At 41.7% G+C, this 13,869-nt stretch overlaps 1 protein-coding gene across 7 annotated transcripts in view; it reads right to left on the reverse strand.

Annotated features, from left to right (window-relative positions):
- dop1a (DOP1 leucine zipper like protein A) overlaps positions 1-13,869 on the reverse strand; it is a 315,487-nt gene that overhangs the window by 82,226 nt on the left and 219,392 nt on the right. For all 7 annotated transcript variants that reach the window (XM_060831625.1, XM_060831624.1, XM_060831626.1 and 4 more), the window contains one exon: positions 7,689-7,744. In XM_060831625.1, the coding sequence (XP_060687608.1) occupies positions 7,689-7,744 (56 nt within the window). The remainder of the gene's footprint in view (positions 1-7,688; positions 7,745-13,869) is intronic.

Below are 13,869 nucleotides of genomic sequence, written 5' to 3' on the forward strand. Positions count from 1 at the left end.
GCAGGGAATTGAACCCTGATCTCCCGCGTGACAGGCGGGGATACAAACCACTATACCATCAAGGTTGCAGAGGGCAGTAGAGATACAATCTCATTGCTGCGGGTCTGAGTCACATGTAGGCCAGCAGATATCTTTCCTTGAATGACATTAATAATTTCATGGCCATCATTCGACTCTTAATTCCAGATAGTTATTAATTCAAATTCCATATGTCAGGTACAGACAGCTGGGATCATTACAGAGAGTGGTGAACTCAGCCCGGAAAATCACAAAGGATAACCTCCCATCTATAGAATTCATCTACCAGGCCCACTGTCAAGGAAGGGCCGCCAGCATTCTAAAAGATCCATCCCACCCTGGCAATGTTTTTCTACAACCTCTACCATCGATGGAGCCATGACTCACCTTCTCTCAGCCTAGTATAAATACCTCCCTATTTCTCCCTTATTTTAGCTTTGACAAAGGGTCAGTTAGATTCGAAACGTCAGCTCTTTTCTCTCCTTACAGATGCTGCCAGACCTGCTGAGATTTTCCAGCTTTTTCTCTTTTAGATCACATGGGGTCCAGGGGAGCTAGCCAATTGGATACAAGATTGGCTTGAAAGTAGGAGTCTGAGGGTGGTGGTAGAGGGTTGCTTTTTGGACTGGAGGCCTGTGACCAGCCTTGTGTGCTGCAAGGATCAGTGCCTTGCCACTGCTTTTAATCATTCATATAAATGATTTGGATGTGAATAGCCAAGGTCTTTTTCTGAGGGCGGGGAATCCAAAACTACAGGGCACAGGTTGAAGGTGAGAGGGTAAAGACTTAAAAAGAATATTTACGGCAACGTTTTCACATGCACGTATGGAATGAGCTGCCAGAGGAAACGGTGAACGTGGGTACAATTACAACATTCTAAAAGGATGGGTGTATGAACAGCAAGTTTTTGTTTTTATAAAGAGAGTGGCTAGTGTATGGAATGAATTGCCGGGGAAGTGGTGGATGCAGGTACAATTACAACTTTAAGGACATTACAAACACGAATAGGAAGGGTTCACAGGGAAATAGGTCAAATACTGGCAAATGAGACTAGGTCAGGGCGGGATGCCTGGTCGGCGTGAAGGAGGTGGACCAAAGGGTCTGTTTCCACGCTGTATGATTCTATCTGCGATGGCAAGATTCAAAACCAGGGCCCCCAGAACATTAGCTGAATTTCTAGAACGATGATAGCATCCCCTCTCCTTGAATTAGTATTTCACATGTGTCTTTACTCAGGAAAAGGAGGATGCAAGTACAGAATTCAAGAATATTTTAGTGTAAAGTTCTTGAGCAAAATGATACAAGAAGAATGGAGGTTTTGACTGATAAAAAGCAGACAAATCTCTAGGATTGGACGAATCATATCCCAGGCTGCTGTAAATGAGGGAGGAATCAGCACAGAAGCGCTTCACAGGAGGCTCCAAAGCACTGAGGATGTCACCTAGAAAGGGGACGAAACGTTTGCAACAAAAACTCCCAGTTCGGCGAACAGAACCACAACAACGAGCACCCGAGCTACAAATCTTCTCACAAACTTTGAAATTACAACAGCCCAGACCTAAATTTTTAAAGCATCTCTAACCACAGCAGAGGTGCCAGAGAACTGGAGGACAACTATTGTAGTTCCACTTTACAAGAAGGGTGGCAGAGACAGATTAAACAAACTAAAAACCAGAGAGTCTAACATCAGTGGTAGGGAAATTATTGGAGAAAATAGAGAAGGAGAAAATTAAGGAACTGCAGGTTTTCTTTTTGGAGGTATCATAAGTTCTTGGAATTTTTCCTAACTGCTCTCATCTTCTCCTTTTAAAGCAGGTTTTGTCTGTAGAGTTTTGCTCAATGTAGTACTAAACAAAGGGAACCTTTGGACCAATGCCAAAGGATCTAATGGGCCCATGCATAAGACATGGGGCGGCACGGTGGTACAGTGGTTAGCACTGCTGCCCCTCAGCGCCAGAGACCCGGGTTCAATTCCCATCTCAGGCGGCACATTCTCCCTGTGTCTCCACTTTCCTCCCACAGTCTAAAATGTGCAGGTTACGTGAATTGGCCATGCTAAATTGCTCATAGTGTTAGGTGAAGGGGAAAATGTAGGGAAATGGGTCTGGGTGGGTTGCTCTTCGGAGGGTCGGTGTGGACTTGTTGGGCTGAAGGGCCTGTTTCCACACTGTAAATAATCTAAAAAAAAGATGCAAGGTTTGATCAGGAACAGTCAAGCATGGCTTTGTCAGAGGAATGTCATGCCTAACAAATCTGGTAGAGTTTTACGAGGAGGTAACGCAGTGTATGGATGAGGGTAGGGCAGTTGGGACAAATTTCATGAGTTTCATCATGAGGTCCCACATGGGAAACTGATACCGAAGGTAAAAGCTTTAGAGATATAGAATAACTTGGCAAGCTGGATCCAAAATTGGCTTAGAAGATAGAAAGTGGTAGTAAAAGGCTGGTTGTGTCATTGGAACCTGATGTGCAGCAGTGTATCACAGAGGTCAATGCTAGGTTCCTTTTTGATTGCGGTAATCATAAATGATGTAGATGAGGGTTTGGGCAGGGTACGTAAGTTTGGAGATGGCAAAAGATTGGCTGAGTAGTTGATAGTGAGAGAAGGTTGCAGGAGGATAAAAATGGATTCGCTAGATGGGCAGGTAGGTGGCAGATGTATTTTAATCCTGATAAATCTGAGGTAATGCACTTTGTAAATAAGGGATAAGACAAGGCAATCCAACAAATGGCAGGACAATAGGACACTGAGACAAACAGAGGAATTTTAGGGTTCTTGTCTATTGATCCTTGAAAATGGCAATACAGGTTAACAGAGCAGTTACAAAGGCATACGTAGTGCTTGCCTTTATGAATGATGACATAAATTGTGTTGGAGCTATACAAAACTTTAGTTAGAGAATAGCTGAAGTCCTGTGTGCAGTTCTGGTCACCACAGTGTGATTGCACTGGAGGAGGTGTAAAGGAGATTTACCAGCATGTTGCCAGGGATGTAATATTTTAGCTGTGAAGACAGGCTGGATAAGCTCAAAATGTGTTCTTTGGAGTAGAGAATGTTGAGTTGGGAACCTATTAGGAGTACAAGGTCAGGAGAACCATGGACAAAGTAAACAAAAAAGAACTGTTCCTCTTAGCTGAAAAAACAATAAAAAGGGGCCATAATTTTGAAGTGGAAGGCAGGAGATTTAGATAGAATTTGAGGAAAAGCATTTTCATACAGGGTACTACATGAAGGGGCAGTAGAGGCAGAAAACCTCAACTTTTAAAAAGTATTTGGATGAGTATTTGAAGTGTCATAACATCTAAGGGCCTAATGCAAGGAACTGGACTAGTATAGGTCAGAGTATATTTTTGTCAGCAAAGACATGTTGGGCTGAACAACCTCTTGTGTACTGCATGATTCTTGTTGCAGGCAACTGATGTAATGGTAACTGCGTCACACCTCCAAGTTCGATATCACTGACAAGTTTAATTTGCCAATTTTTTAATGGTCATTCTTTGCTCATTTTGCTTTTGATTCCCATTTGACTCCCATGATTTTCATACTCTTCTAGATTTTCTGTTGCATTGATCCGTTGGCATTGGTCCAAAGGTTCCCTTTGTTTAGTACTACATTGAGCAAATCTTTACAGACAAAACCTGCTTTAACCCCTTCTCCGGCGACTTTTTTTGGAGAAAACGTTTCATTTTCAGATGAATTTTTTTATTGCTTTTTTTTAAATAGTATTTTTAATGCTGATTAAGGAAATAACTTTTGTTTTTATCTATTTCCAATATTTTACTTGAAATTTTATTTTGAAGATACCATTTTTGGCAAAAACGAGATAACTTGTCTTCCCATTTTTAAAAATTTTTAAAAGTTTTTTACTTGTTTTTTCCAACTATATCATCAAAAGTAAAGGGGAATTACACATTTATTTTACTTTTTTTTAGCATGTCTTCTCAAAAATCTTACCTCATCTTCCCATACATCTTACTTTCACTGGCATTTTATGAATGATTATTTGGTATGGTATTTTTCAAAGCATGGTACTACACATAAAGGTACATTACAGAGTTTACACATATATCATGACTCCTTCCTGATTGGTTTCCTTCTATGGTCACGTTTCAGACAACACACGGCACATTTTCTTGTTGGATTTGTCTTCTTTTCTGTTGCTGGGACTTCCATTGGAAAATGTCCTGATATAAAACGCGAGCATCCTGGTGAAGTCAAAGGTCTCCCTACTACTTTAGTAGATTGTAAATCTGCCCCATATTTTGCGATGCAATCTCGTATAATCTGCATACGAAATTTCAGGTGTGTGAGGGCTTTTTTCCCTGCCTCAGTGACTGCTACATTGTACAAGATGTAAGAATTCCATACCGACAGATCCATCAAATGGAAGAAGACTTTCTTGCTGTCATATTTCTTACCCCATTTCCTTGAGATGGGATAATCTACCATTTGTTGGTCCACCATGTCAACTCCACCCATTGTAAAATTGTAATCATATACAACTGTTGATTTCTTCACAGGCCCTTGTCTTGTCTCAACATCCTTCATAGTGGGGTTGTGAATGGTTGAAAGCATTGCAACGTCCTTCTTGTCCTTCCAATGAAGAGTCATTACCTTACCTTTCTGAAATGCTGCAACTTCCCCTTTTTTCAATTTTGCCCTTTTCAGCTGTTCAGGCACTTCCTTTCTATTCAAATAGAGAGTTCCATAAATATCAGTGTAGTGACTAACCAGAGTATCAGCTAATTGCAGACTAGTGTAAAAGTTATCCACAGTAACACAATAACCTTTACCAAGTAAAGGCTTCATCAGAGACAACACAACCTGAGAACTCATGGGATATTCACTATATCCTGAATCAAACTGTATTCCTTTGCCAACATAAATGATTAGTCTATACACATATCCAGTCTTTGCTTCACACAAAAAAAACTTCACTCCAAACCTCCTCCTTTTTATAGAAATATGTACTGCACTCATTCTAACCTTCCTTTGAACAACATAAGGCTATAAATAAACCTTGGTTAGGGGTATAACACTTCATAAAGTTCTCACTAAACATCATAAACACATCATGAACTTTATACAATTTTGGGTTGGGATGTGTTTCTGCATCAAAAGTTCCATTATTCACAAAAAGAAGATACTGTTTTATCTTATTATGGCGTTTCAAACTGATCAGCTTCCGAAAAATTGGTCTTTCACATAGTTCATCTTTCGACCAGTTCATTTCTTGATCTGGCATTTTCACAATACCCCCAAGCATTTTCAAGGTGAAAAACACACAAATTTCTGCCTTTGTTACAGGGCACCACATACAATCTCTTTCTCCAGTTTGTTCAGCAAAGCGATTAGTTTTGTCCACAACTCGATCAATAATTCTGTTGTCACATAAAAGACTAAAAAAATCCAAAGGGTCATATCAGCTGTGTCTTGATCAATTGATATTCCAGGATTTCCAGTGAATGAGAAGTGTGGTGGTGGAGGAAGCATGCATTCTTCAGACACCACATGTCGACACCAAATTCGTCCATCCTCCTCCTCCTCCTCCTCACTTGAGACAGAATAGCCATTATCAGACAAGCTTGCATTCTCATCTGATGTATCCAAGCTTCCAAAAAGAAGATTCATACTCATTGTCCTCTTCTGAGCTCGACATATGGGCGTAATTTGTAAAAAAAAAATCAGAAAAAACTGAATGACAGTGTGTGCCCAAAAGCGGTGCATCGACGCTTCTTGCACTGCCTGAGGCGGAAGAGACACAGGTACCAGACATATGAGTCACCGGGTATACTCGTTTCTAGCTGAGAAGGGCCCAGAAATGCCAAGAACTGACATATAAACTCGTCAATGGCTGTTTTTGAAATTATATGTTTTGGACAAGTTTACACGTCGCACTCTGAAAAAGACAAATTGGGTGAAGACAAGTTAAATCGTCTTTGCTGGTTAAGGGGTTAAAGGAGAAGATGAGAACAGTTAGGAGAAATTCCAAGAACTTGTGATACCTCCAAAAAGAAAAACTGCAGTTCCTTGAAACAAATACATGTACCCAAATTGAAAGATCTTTAAAGACTGATGAGAGGAAACATAGCAAGCAATACCAAATAAATTGTCTGGCGTTAGGCTCATGGTAACTGTCAATTCATATCTCGGCACTCCCTCGCCCTCACCCTGTGCACTTCAGAACCACCACCACTTGACCTCCAACTACTGGTCAAGACAGTTTTACAAACCAGACTTCAGATTCTAAAAAGCAGCAAGAGTAACAAGATGCATCAGACTAACGCAATCTGGGGTAGAGTCACAACCATGTCCAATGTCACAAATCTGTTATGAAAAGCCATAAATAGAGTCATAGAGACGTACAGCACAGAAGCAGATCCTTTGGTCCAATTCGTGCATGCCAACCAGATATCCTAAGTTCACCTAATCCTATTAGCCAGCATTTGGCTCACATCTCTCGAAATTTTGCCTATTCATGTACCAACCAAATGCCTTTTAAATGTTGTAATTGTACCAGCCTCCACCATTCCTTCAGGCAGTTCATTCCATACACACACTACTGTCTGCATGAAAAAGTTGCCACTTAAGTCCCTTTCAAATCTTTCCCCTCTCAACTTCAAACCCCACACCCCAGGGAAAAGATTAGATTACTAGATTAGATTAGATTAGATTACTTACGGTGTGGAAACAGGCCCTTCGGCCCAACAAGTCCACACCGACCCGCAGAAGCGCAACCCACCCATACCCCTAACCTAACAACTACGGGCAATTTAGCATGGCCAATTCACCTGACCCGCACATCTTTGGACTGTGGGAGGAAACCGGAGCATCCGGAGGAAACCCACGCAGCCACGGGGAGAATGTGCAAACTCCACAAAGACAGTCGCCTGAGTCGGGAACTGAACCCGTATCTCAAGCACTGTGAGGCAGCAGTGCTAACCACTGTGCCACCGTGCCACCCACCTGGTCTATTAAGATCTTGTCTATTTATTCCATCCATGCCCCTCATGATTTTATAAACCTATATGATGTCACCTCTCAGCTTCCGATGCTCCAGGGAAATCAGCCGCAGCCTATTTCCTCATTGCTCAAATCCTCTAACCCTGCCAACATTCTTGTAAACCTTTTCTGAACCCTTTCAAGTTTCACAATTTCATTTCAATAACAGGGAGACCAGATCTAAATATATTCTTCATGTGGCTATTTTTTACTCATCTTAAACTGCCCTTGAGAAGACTCTTTCTTGCTTTCTTTATTATGAGGGCTTCTCAGGCAACAGAGAGCAGTTAAAAGTCAACTGCAATGCTCCAAGAGTTGAATCACATAAATAAGAAAACCAAATAAGATTTACTTTGCTAAAGGAACTGAATTTAAATTCCTAGCCGTGGTGGGATTTGAGCTCAGTCTGATCACTAAGTTGGTCCTTGTACCACTAGTTCATTAAATTCGGAAAGATGCTATCATACGCACACACACATACATATATAACTCAGATACATAGGTTTGCATCACCACTTAAAAGCGAAGCTGAAGCACGTGAACCAGCTTAAAACTCTATTTTCGCATAGATTTAGTCAGAATGGACAAATATGAAAAACTGCATCAAATAAATTGATCTGTATGGTACAAATTGTGAACTAAATATAGTACACTTAAAGCACATTACCTTTGGATATACGCATAGAAAAACTGCAACATACAAACTTCTTCTGGAACTTGCTTCTGAAACATAAAACAGATACAATGCAAATTGCTTAACTATATGTAGAATTTTCTTGCCATTTAGTTAATAAGAAGCCGTTGGTCATTGGCTGCCACATGCCTTCACTATATATTTTTCTTTAATTATAGGACTGAAGCAGTCCATGGCCAAATGTAGCAAGACCTGGACAATATCCAGGCTGAAAAGTGACAAGTAACATTTGCACCACACAAATGCCAGGCAGTGACCATATCCTTAGAGGCAATCTAACCATTATCTCTTGACATTCAATGATGCTTTCATCGCTGAATTCCCCAGCATCCTGTGATTGTTATTGACCAGAAAGTGAACTGGACTAATCATGTAAATAAAAGGTCATAGCCCCACAGTTACCATAGTCCCTGAGGACCATCGGGTTCTCTTATTACAAAATGATGACTGGTTAACCTGGAAGGTCATCACACCTCAAGCAAATGGAAAAGGTGAGAAGGCAGACCTTCATGGTAACCTCTGCCAGTGTGAGAGTCGACCCTGCACAGTTAGTGTCATTCTGCATCTGTCAACCAGCTGTCTAGCCAATTGAGCTAACTAAACCCAACAGCTACATCAATACAGTTGCTACAAGAACAGGTCAGAGGCTAGGAAAATTGCACGTAACTCACTTCTTCATTCCCAAAGCTTGTCTATCATCTACAAGGCATAAGTTAGGTGAATACTCCCCAGCAGCCTGGATGAGTGCAGTTTAAATAACACTCAAGAAGCTTGACACTATTCAAGACAAAGCAGTCCACTCTGTTAGCAATGCATCTACAAATACCCATTCTCTGCCCCACCGAAGTTCAGGAGCAGCATCGTGTACCATCTACAAGATGTACCATAGAAATTCATTAAAGATTCTTACGCAGCACTGTCCAAACCCATGGTAACTACAGTAGATACACAGGGCAACAGATACATGGGAACATCACCACTTGCAAATTCCACCCCATGCCCTCACCATCCTGTCTTGGAAATACAATGCCATTCTTTCAGAGTCATTAGCTCAAAAGTCCTGGAATTCCCTCCGGAATGGCATTGTAGGTCCACATATAGCAAATAATCTACTCCACCCAAGGACGCAAAGCTTATTCCAATGGTATTCCTTCATCCAAAACTTACATACCACCCTGAAAGGTCCTACCAAAAAAAATTAAGGACCACTACTAGGAGCTAAACTGGGAAATTACTGCTAATATACACATTAAGAAGCTAACAAAATAAGCTGCAAAATATTACAATGCAGGAAATATTAAATTAAAGCCTAAACTATTTGGCAGGTCAGACAGTGCCTGTGGATAGAGATGAACAGTTAACTAGTTGGAGCATATGTCCCACCAGGACCGGCATCGAAGCTGGGAAGGGACTAAAATTAGTCTCCTCAGTTGGTTTGTTGGTTCTGTCCAACCTCTGGGTGATTTCTGAAGTAAAAAGGGAAGGGGTGATAGGGAAAGGTTAACTGCCTGCATGCAGGTAGCTCATTAATAACCGTTGAAGGCCAATTAAATGTCGTAGAGATACTGGTTTAGATGCCTGGAATTCACAGAAGCACCAATCCAGATAGGCGAAGATCATGCCCTTTCTGTCTTGATGCAAAAGCAGCTAGAGGTTGCATTCAGGGGTGGCCTCACTACAAAAGTAATGTTTAAAAGGGATTTTAAAAAGTTACAAATTGAGAGCTTCCATTTTCAAGTACTATTTCTCTTTCATATGGCTATTGCTCCTATCAGGTTGAGAAGATCTCCAGCATTATGAGCCTGCCTCCCACATTTAGACAGACAGTAAGCAGTCACTAGAACCCTATAGACATCACAATCAGCGTTTCCTCCTGGGGGCTGCAATGGGATGAATTCCATAGGAAGTTACTATTTCCCATCCTAGAAGCATTGTAACAGTGATCATGTGACCCATTCAAGTCACAAATGCTCTCTTCCAGAGAATTCCAGTCAGTCTTATTCCCTTGTTCTATCTTTATGGATATGTTTCTCTCAAATGCCCATCCAATTTCCTTTTAAAATAATTGCTCACCTCCACTTCCATTATCTTTGCAGACAACAGGTCAATTAGTGATGGGCAGGTTGTTGGAGGGAATCCTGAGGGACAGGATTTACGTGTATTTGATTAGATTAGATTACTTACAGTGTGGAAACAGGCCCTTCGGCCCAACAAGTCCACACCGACCCGCCGAAATGCAACCCACACATACCCCTACATTTACCCCTTACCTACACTACGGGCAATTTAGCATGGCCAATTCACCTGACATGCACATCTTTGGACTGTGGGAGGAAACCGGAGCATCCGGAGGAAACCCACGCACACGGGGAGAACGTGCAAACCCCACACAATCAGTCGCCTGAGTCGGGAATTGAACCCGGGTCTCAGGCGCTGTGAGGCAGCAGTGCTAACCACTGTGCCACCGTGCCGCCCATTTGGAAAGGCAAAGACTGATTAAGGATAGTCAACATAGCTTTGTGCATGGGAAATCATGTCTCGCTAACTTGATTCAGTTTTTTTTTAAGAATCATGAGTTGTATGAATAGTAACAAAGAGGACTGATGAAGGAACAGCGGTGGATGCAATCTATATTGACTTCAGTAAGGCGTTTGACAAGGGATAGACTGGTAGACTGGTTAGCAAGGTTAGATCATATGAATACAGAAACAACTAGCCATTTGGATACAGAACCGGCTCAAAGGTACAAGACTGAGGGTGGTGGCGGAGGATCACTTTTCAGACTGGAGGCCTGTGACCAGTGGAGTGCCACAAGGCTCAGTGCTAGGTCCAATGCTTTTCATCATTAAATGAACGATTTGGATGTGAACATAGGAGGTATAGTTAGTAAGTTTGCAGATCATACCAATATTGGAGATGTAAAGGAAAGTGAAGAGGGTTTCCTCAGAATGCAACAGAATCTTGATCAGATGGGCCAACAAGTCGAGGAGTGGTAGATGGAGTTTTAGATAAATGTGAGGTGCTGCAGTTTAGAAAGGCTATTCAGGGCAGTACTTATACACTTAATGGTAAGATCCTAAGGAGTATTGCTGAATAAAGAGACCTTGGAGAGCAGGTTCATAGTGCCTTGAAAGTGGAGTCGCAGGTAGATAGGATAGGGAAAGCATCATTTGGTATGGGTGCTCTTATTGGTCAGTGCACTGAGTAAAGGGGTTGTGGCTGTACAGAGCATTGGTTGGGCCACTTATGGAATACTTTGTGTAATTCTGGTCTCTTTGCTATTAGAAGGATATTATGAAACATGAAAGGGATCAGTAAAGATTTACAAGGGTTTTGCCAGGATTGGAGGGTTTGAGCTAAAGGATGAGGCTGAGTAGACTGATACCTTATAGAAGTTTATGAAATCATGGGGTGCATAAATAGGGTAAACAGACAAGGCTTTTTCCTTGGAGTGGGGGAGTCCAGAAGTAAAGAACATAGGTTTAGGCTGAGAGGAGAAGGATTTAAAAGATCCCTAAGGGGCAACATTTTCTTGGAGAGGATAGTGTGTGTGTATGGAATGAGCTGCCAGAGGAAGTGATGGAGGCTGGTACAAATATAACATTTAAAAGGCATCTGGATGGATATACGAATGAGGAGGGCTTACAGGGATATGGGCCAAGTGCTGGGATATGTGACTAGATTAATTTAGGCTATCTGGTCAGCATGGATGCGTTGGACCGAAGGGTCTGTTTTGTGCTGTACATCTCTGTGCATCTATTAGCACTCACTGAACTAAAAACACTCTTCTTCACATTCCTCCTGCATCACTTCCCCAAGATCTTAAAACTGTGTCACTAATCCTCATACCATCAGCTAGCTGGAATAGCTTCTCTTTGGCAGGTCTAAATGAAAGAGACAAAGTCGGGCACACGAGTATTAAATCTCCCCTAAATATTTGTTCTAAGTAGATCAACCACAGGATTTCTAACTGAACCACATTGCTAAAATCCCTCATTCTTGGACTATTCTTTCATAATGCTCCTTGGGTGCTGCCTGAGCAGCTGTGCTTTTCCAGGACCACCACTTTTTGAAGGAGAATATAGAAGCTGATCAGTGGCAAATGGAATTCAATCTGGATAATTGTGAGGTGATGCACTTGGGCGAGACAAACATGGCAAGGGAATACATGACCAACAGTAAAATCCTGAGAAGCACCGAGGATCAGAGGGACCACAACTAGATGAAGCGGTTAAAGTGGCAGATGGGAGTTCTGTGTGGTTCTGGAATCCACATTATAGAACAAAGGTGGTTGTAAGTTTAATTGCTGAGTTGGTAGATTTGTTCTCAGACATTTCTCAGAAAAAGAATAAGAGATATCACCCACCACAATAGACCAAGACACACAAATAGAAAGCAGGATAGAAAACCAGCACTTCACCAGAGACTCACTGATGATGTTACCTAGCATGGTGAAGAAACATCTGAGAACAAATCTACCAGATCAGCAAGCAAACTTACAACCACATCTGTTCTATAATGTGGATTCCAGAACGACACAGAACTCTCATTTGCCACCTTAACCACTTCATCCAGTTGTGGTCCTTCTGATCCTCAGTGCTTCAACCTGTGCTACAAATCTTATTTAAAATCACAAACTCTTATGGGCGCAATATGCTCAAATTAGCCCAAAGATGGGAAAGCAATACCATCTGACTGAGTGCCACCTACCAACAACTGTACTTCCTACACAAATGCCTCAGGAAACAGGTACTACCACGATGTATCAAATACAAACCATCTCTCAACTCGCCACAATTCAGAAGAACATCAGAACAGAATGCCTGCAGGATGCTACAAGAAATGATGAATGATACCCACAATCAAATAAACCAGGAATTTGATGCCAAATAACTCTGTACTCTAATGCAGCTGACCACGAAAGAACAAGTATGTTAAAACGAGCCATCAACACTAAACGACAGCAGACCAAAGCCTTTGCTGGCCAACCTCTCACACAGTGATACATGGACAATTCAGAAACTTGGATAAAGAATGTGTCAAGACTGACCACTCTCAGACACAGAAAAACCTGTCTTGGTACGAGGAATAAACTTCAACCACAGGGACATGGACAAAAAAGGACTTCCTAGCAGCACTGGAATCTACCCTGAAAGACAACGGACTTACGGATGAAATCCAGCAGTCCATAAGACAGACAATAACACTAACACTAAGCACAAAGAAAAACGTGAACACACTGGAAAACTCTGGAAGGAGTCAGAAAAGACAGAAATATCATAATCCTAGCAGCAGGCAAAAGATGCATGACCATCATCCTGAAAGAACACAATAGATTGAAAAAGCAAAGACACTACTCGCAGATACTGACAGATGGCAATGGACCTGACTCCATGGTTAGAAAAGCATATTATAGCAAACCCTGAGGAAACCTCAAAAAAGGTGAAATTAACAAGACAGACTTCCAATGAATGAAACCTGAAAGATCCAACACACCCAGTTTCTACAAATTACCAAGGGTACATAAACAAGGCCCCCCACCTGCTGCCCCACTCCCCCACCCAGACCTGTAGTCTCATTTCCTAGTGCACCGACATACAGACTAGCAAAGGAACTTCAATGCAAACCAAAACACCTAGTAAAAGACTCAAGCCATTCCACCCAGGAATTCCTTGACTTCACCAAAGACACCAAGGTGTCTTTGTGACAGCCTGATTCACATTAATAAACATCACTCTAGCCAAAGAAACACAAGGACACAAACACCTGACAGTACCAACTCCATCAGCAAGGACAGCATCTCAAATTAGTAGACCTGTGCCTCACAACTCACTCCAGCTTCAACGACAAGACCTACAAACAAATCAATGAAACACCCATGGGAACCACCAATATCAGGACTCTTATCAAAAGCAGTTATCCAGAGATTAGAACAAACAGCCCTTCCCATGATCCAGCCCATGCTTTGGATCCACTACATGGATGACACCTTTGTCATCACGAAACGCATTAAATTAGAAGAAATTCACAAACACATAAACATCCTTACTAGTATAAAGTTTACCAAAGAGGAAGAGAACAAAAACAGACTCCCCTTCCACGATGTCACAGCAGAACGAAAAGCTGTAGACCAGCGTCTGCAGGAAAGCCACTG

The sequence above is a fragment of the Hemiscyllium ocellatum genome, chromosome 10, assembly GCF_020745735.1.
Source record: "Hemiscyllium ocellatum isolate sHemOce1 chromosome 10, sHemOce1.pat.X.cur, whole genome shotgun sequence".
Classification (NCBI taxonomy): Eukaryota; Metazoa; Chordata; class Chondrichthyes; order Orectolobiformes; family Hemiscylliidae; genus Hemiscyllium; species Hemiscyllium ocellatum.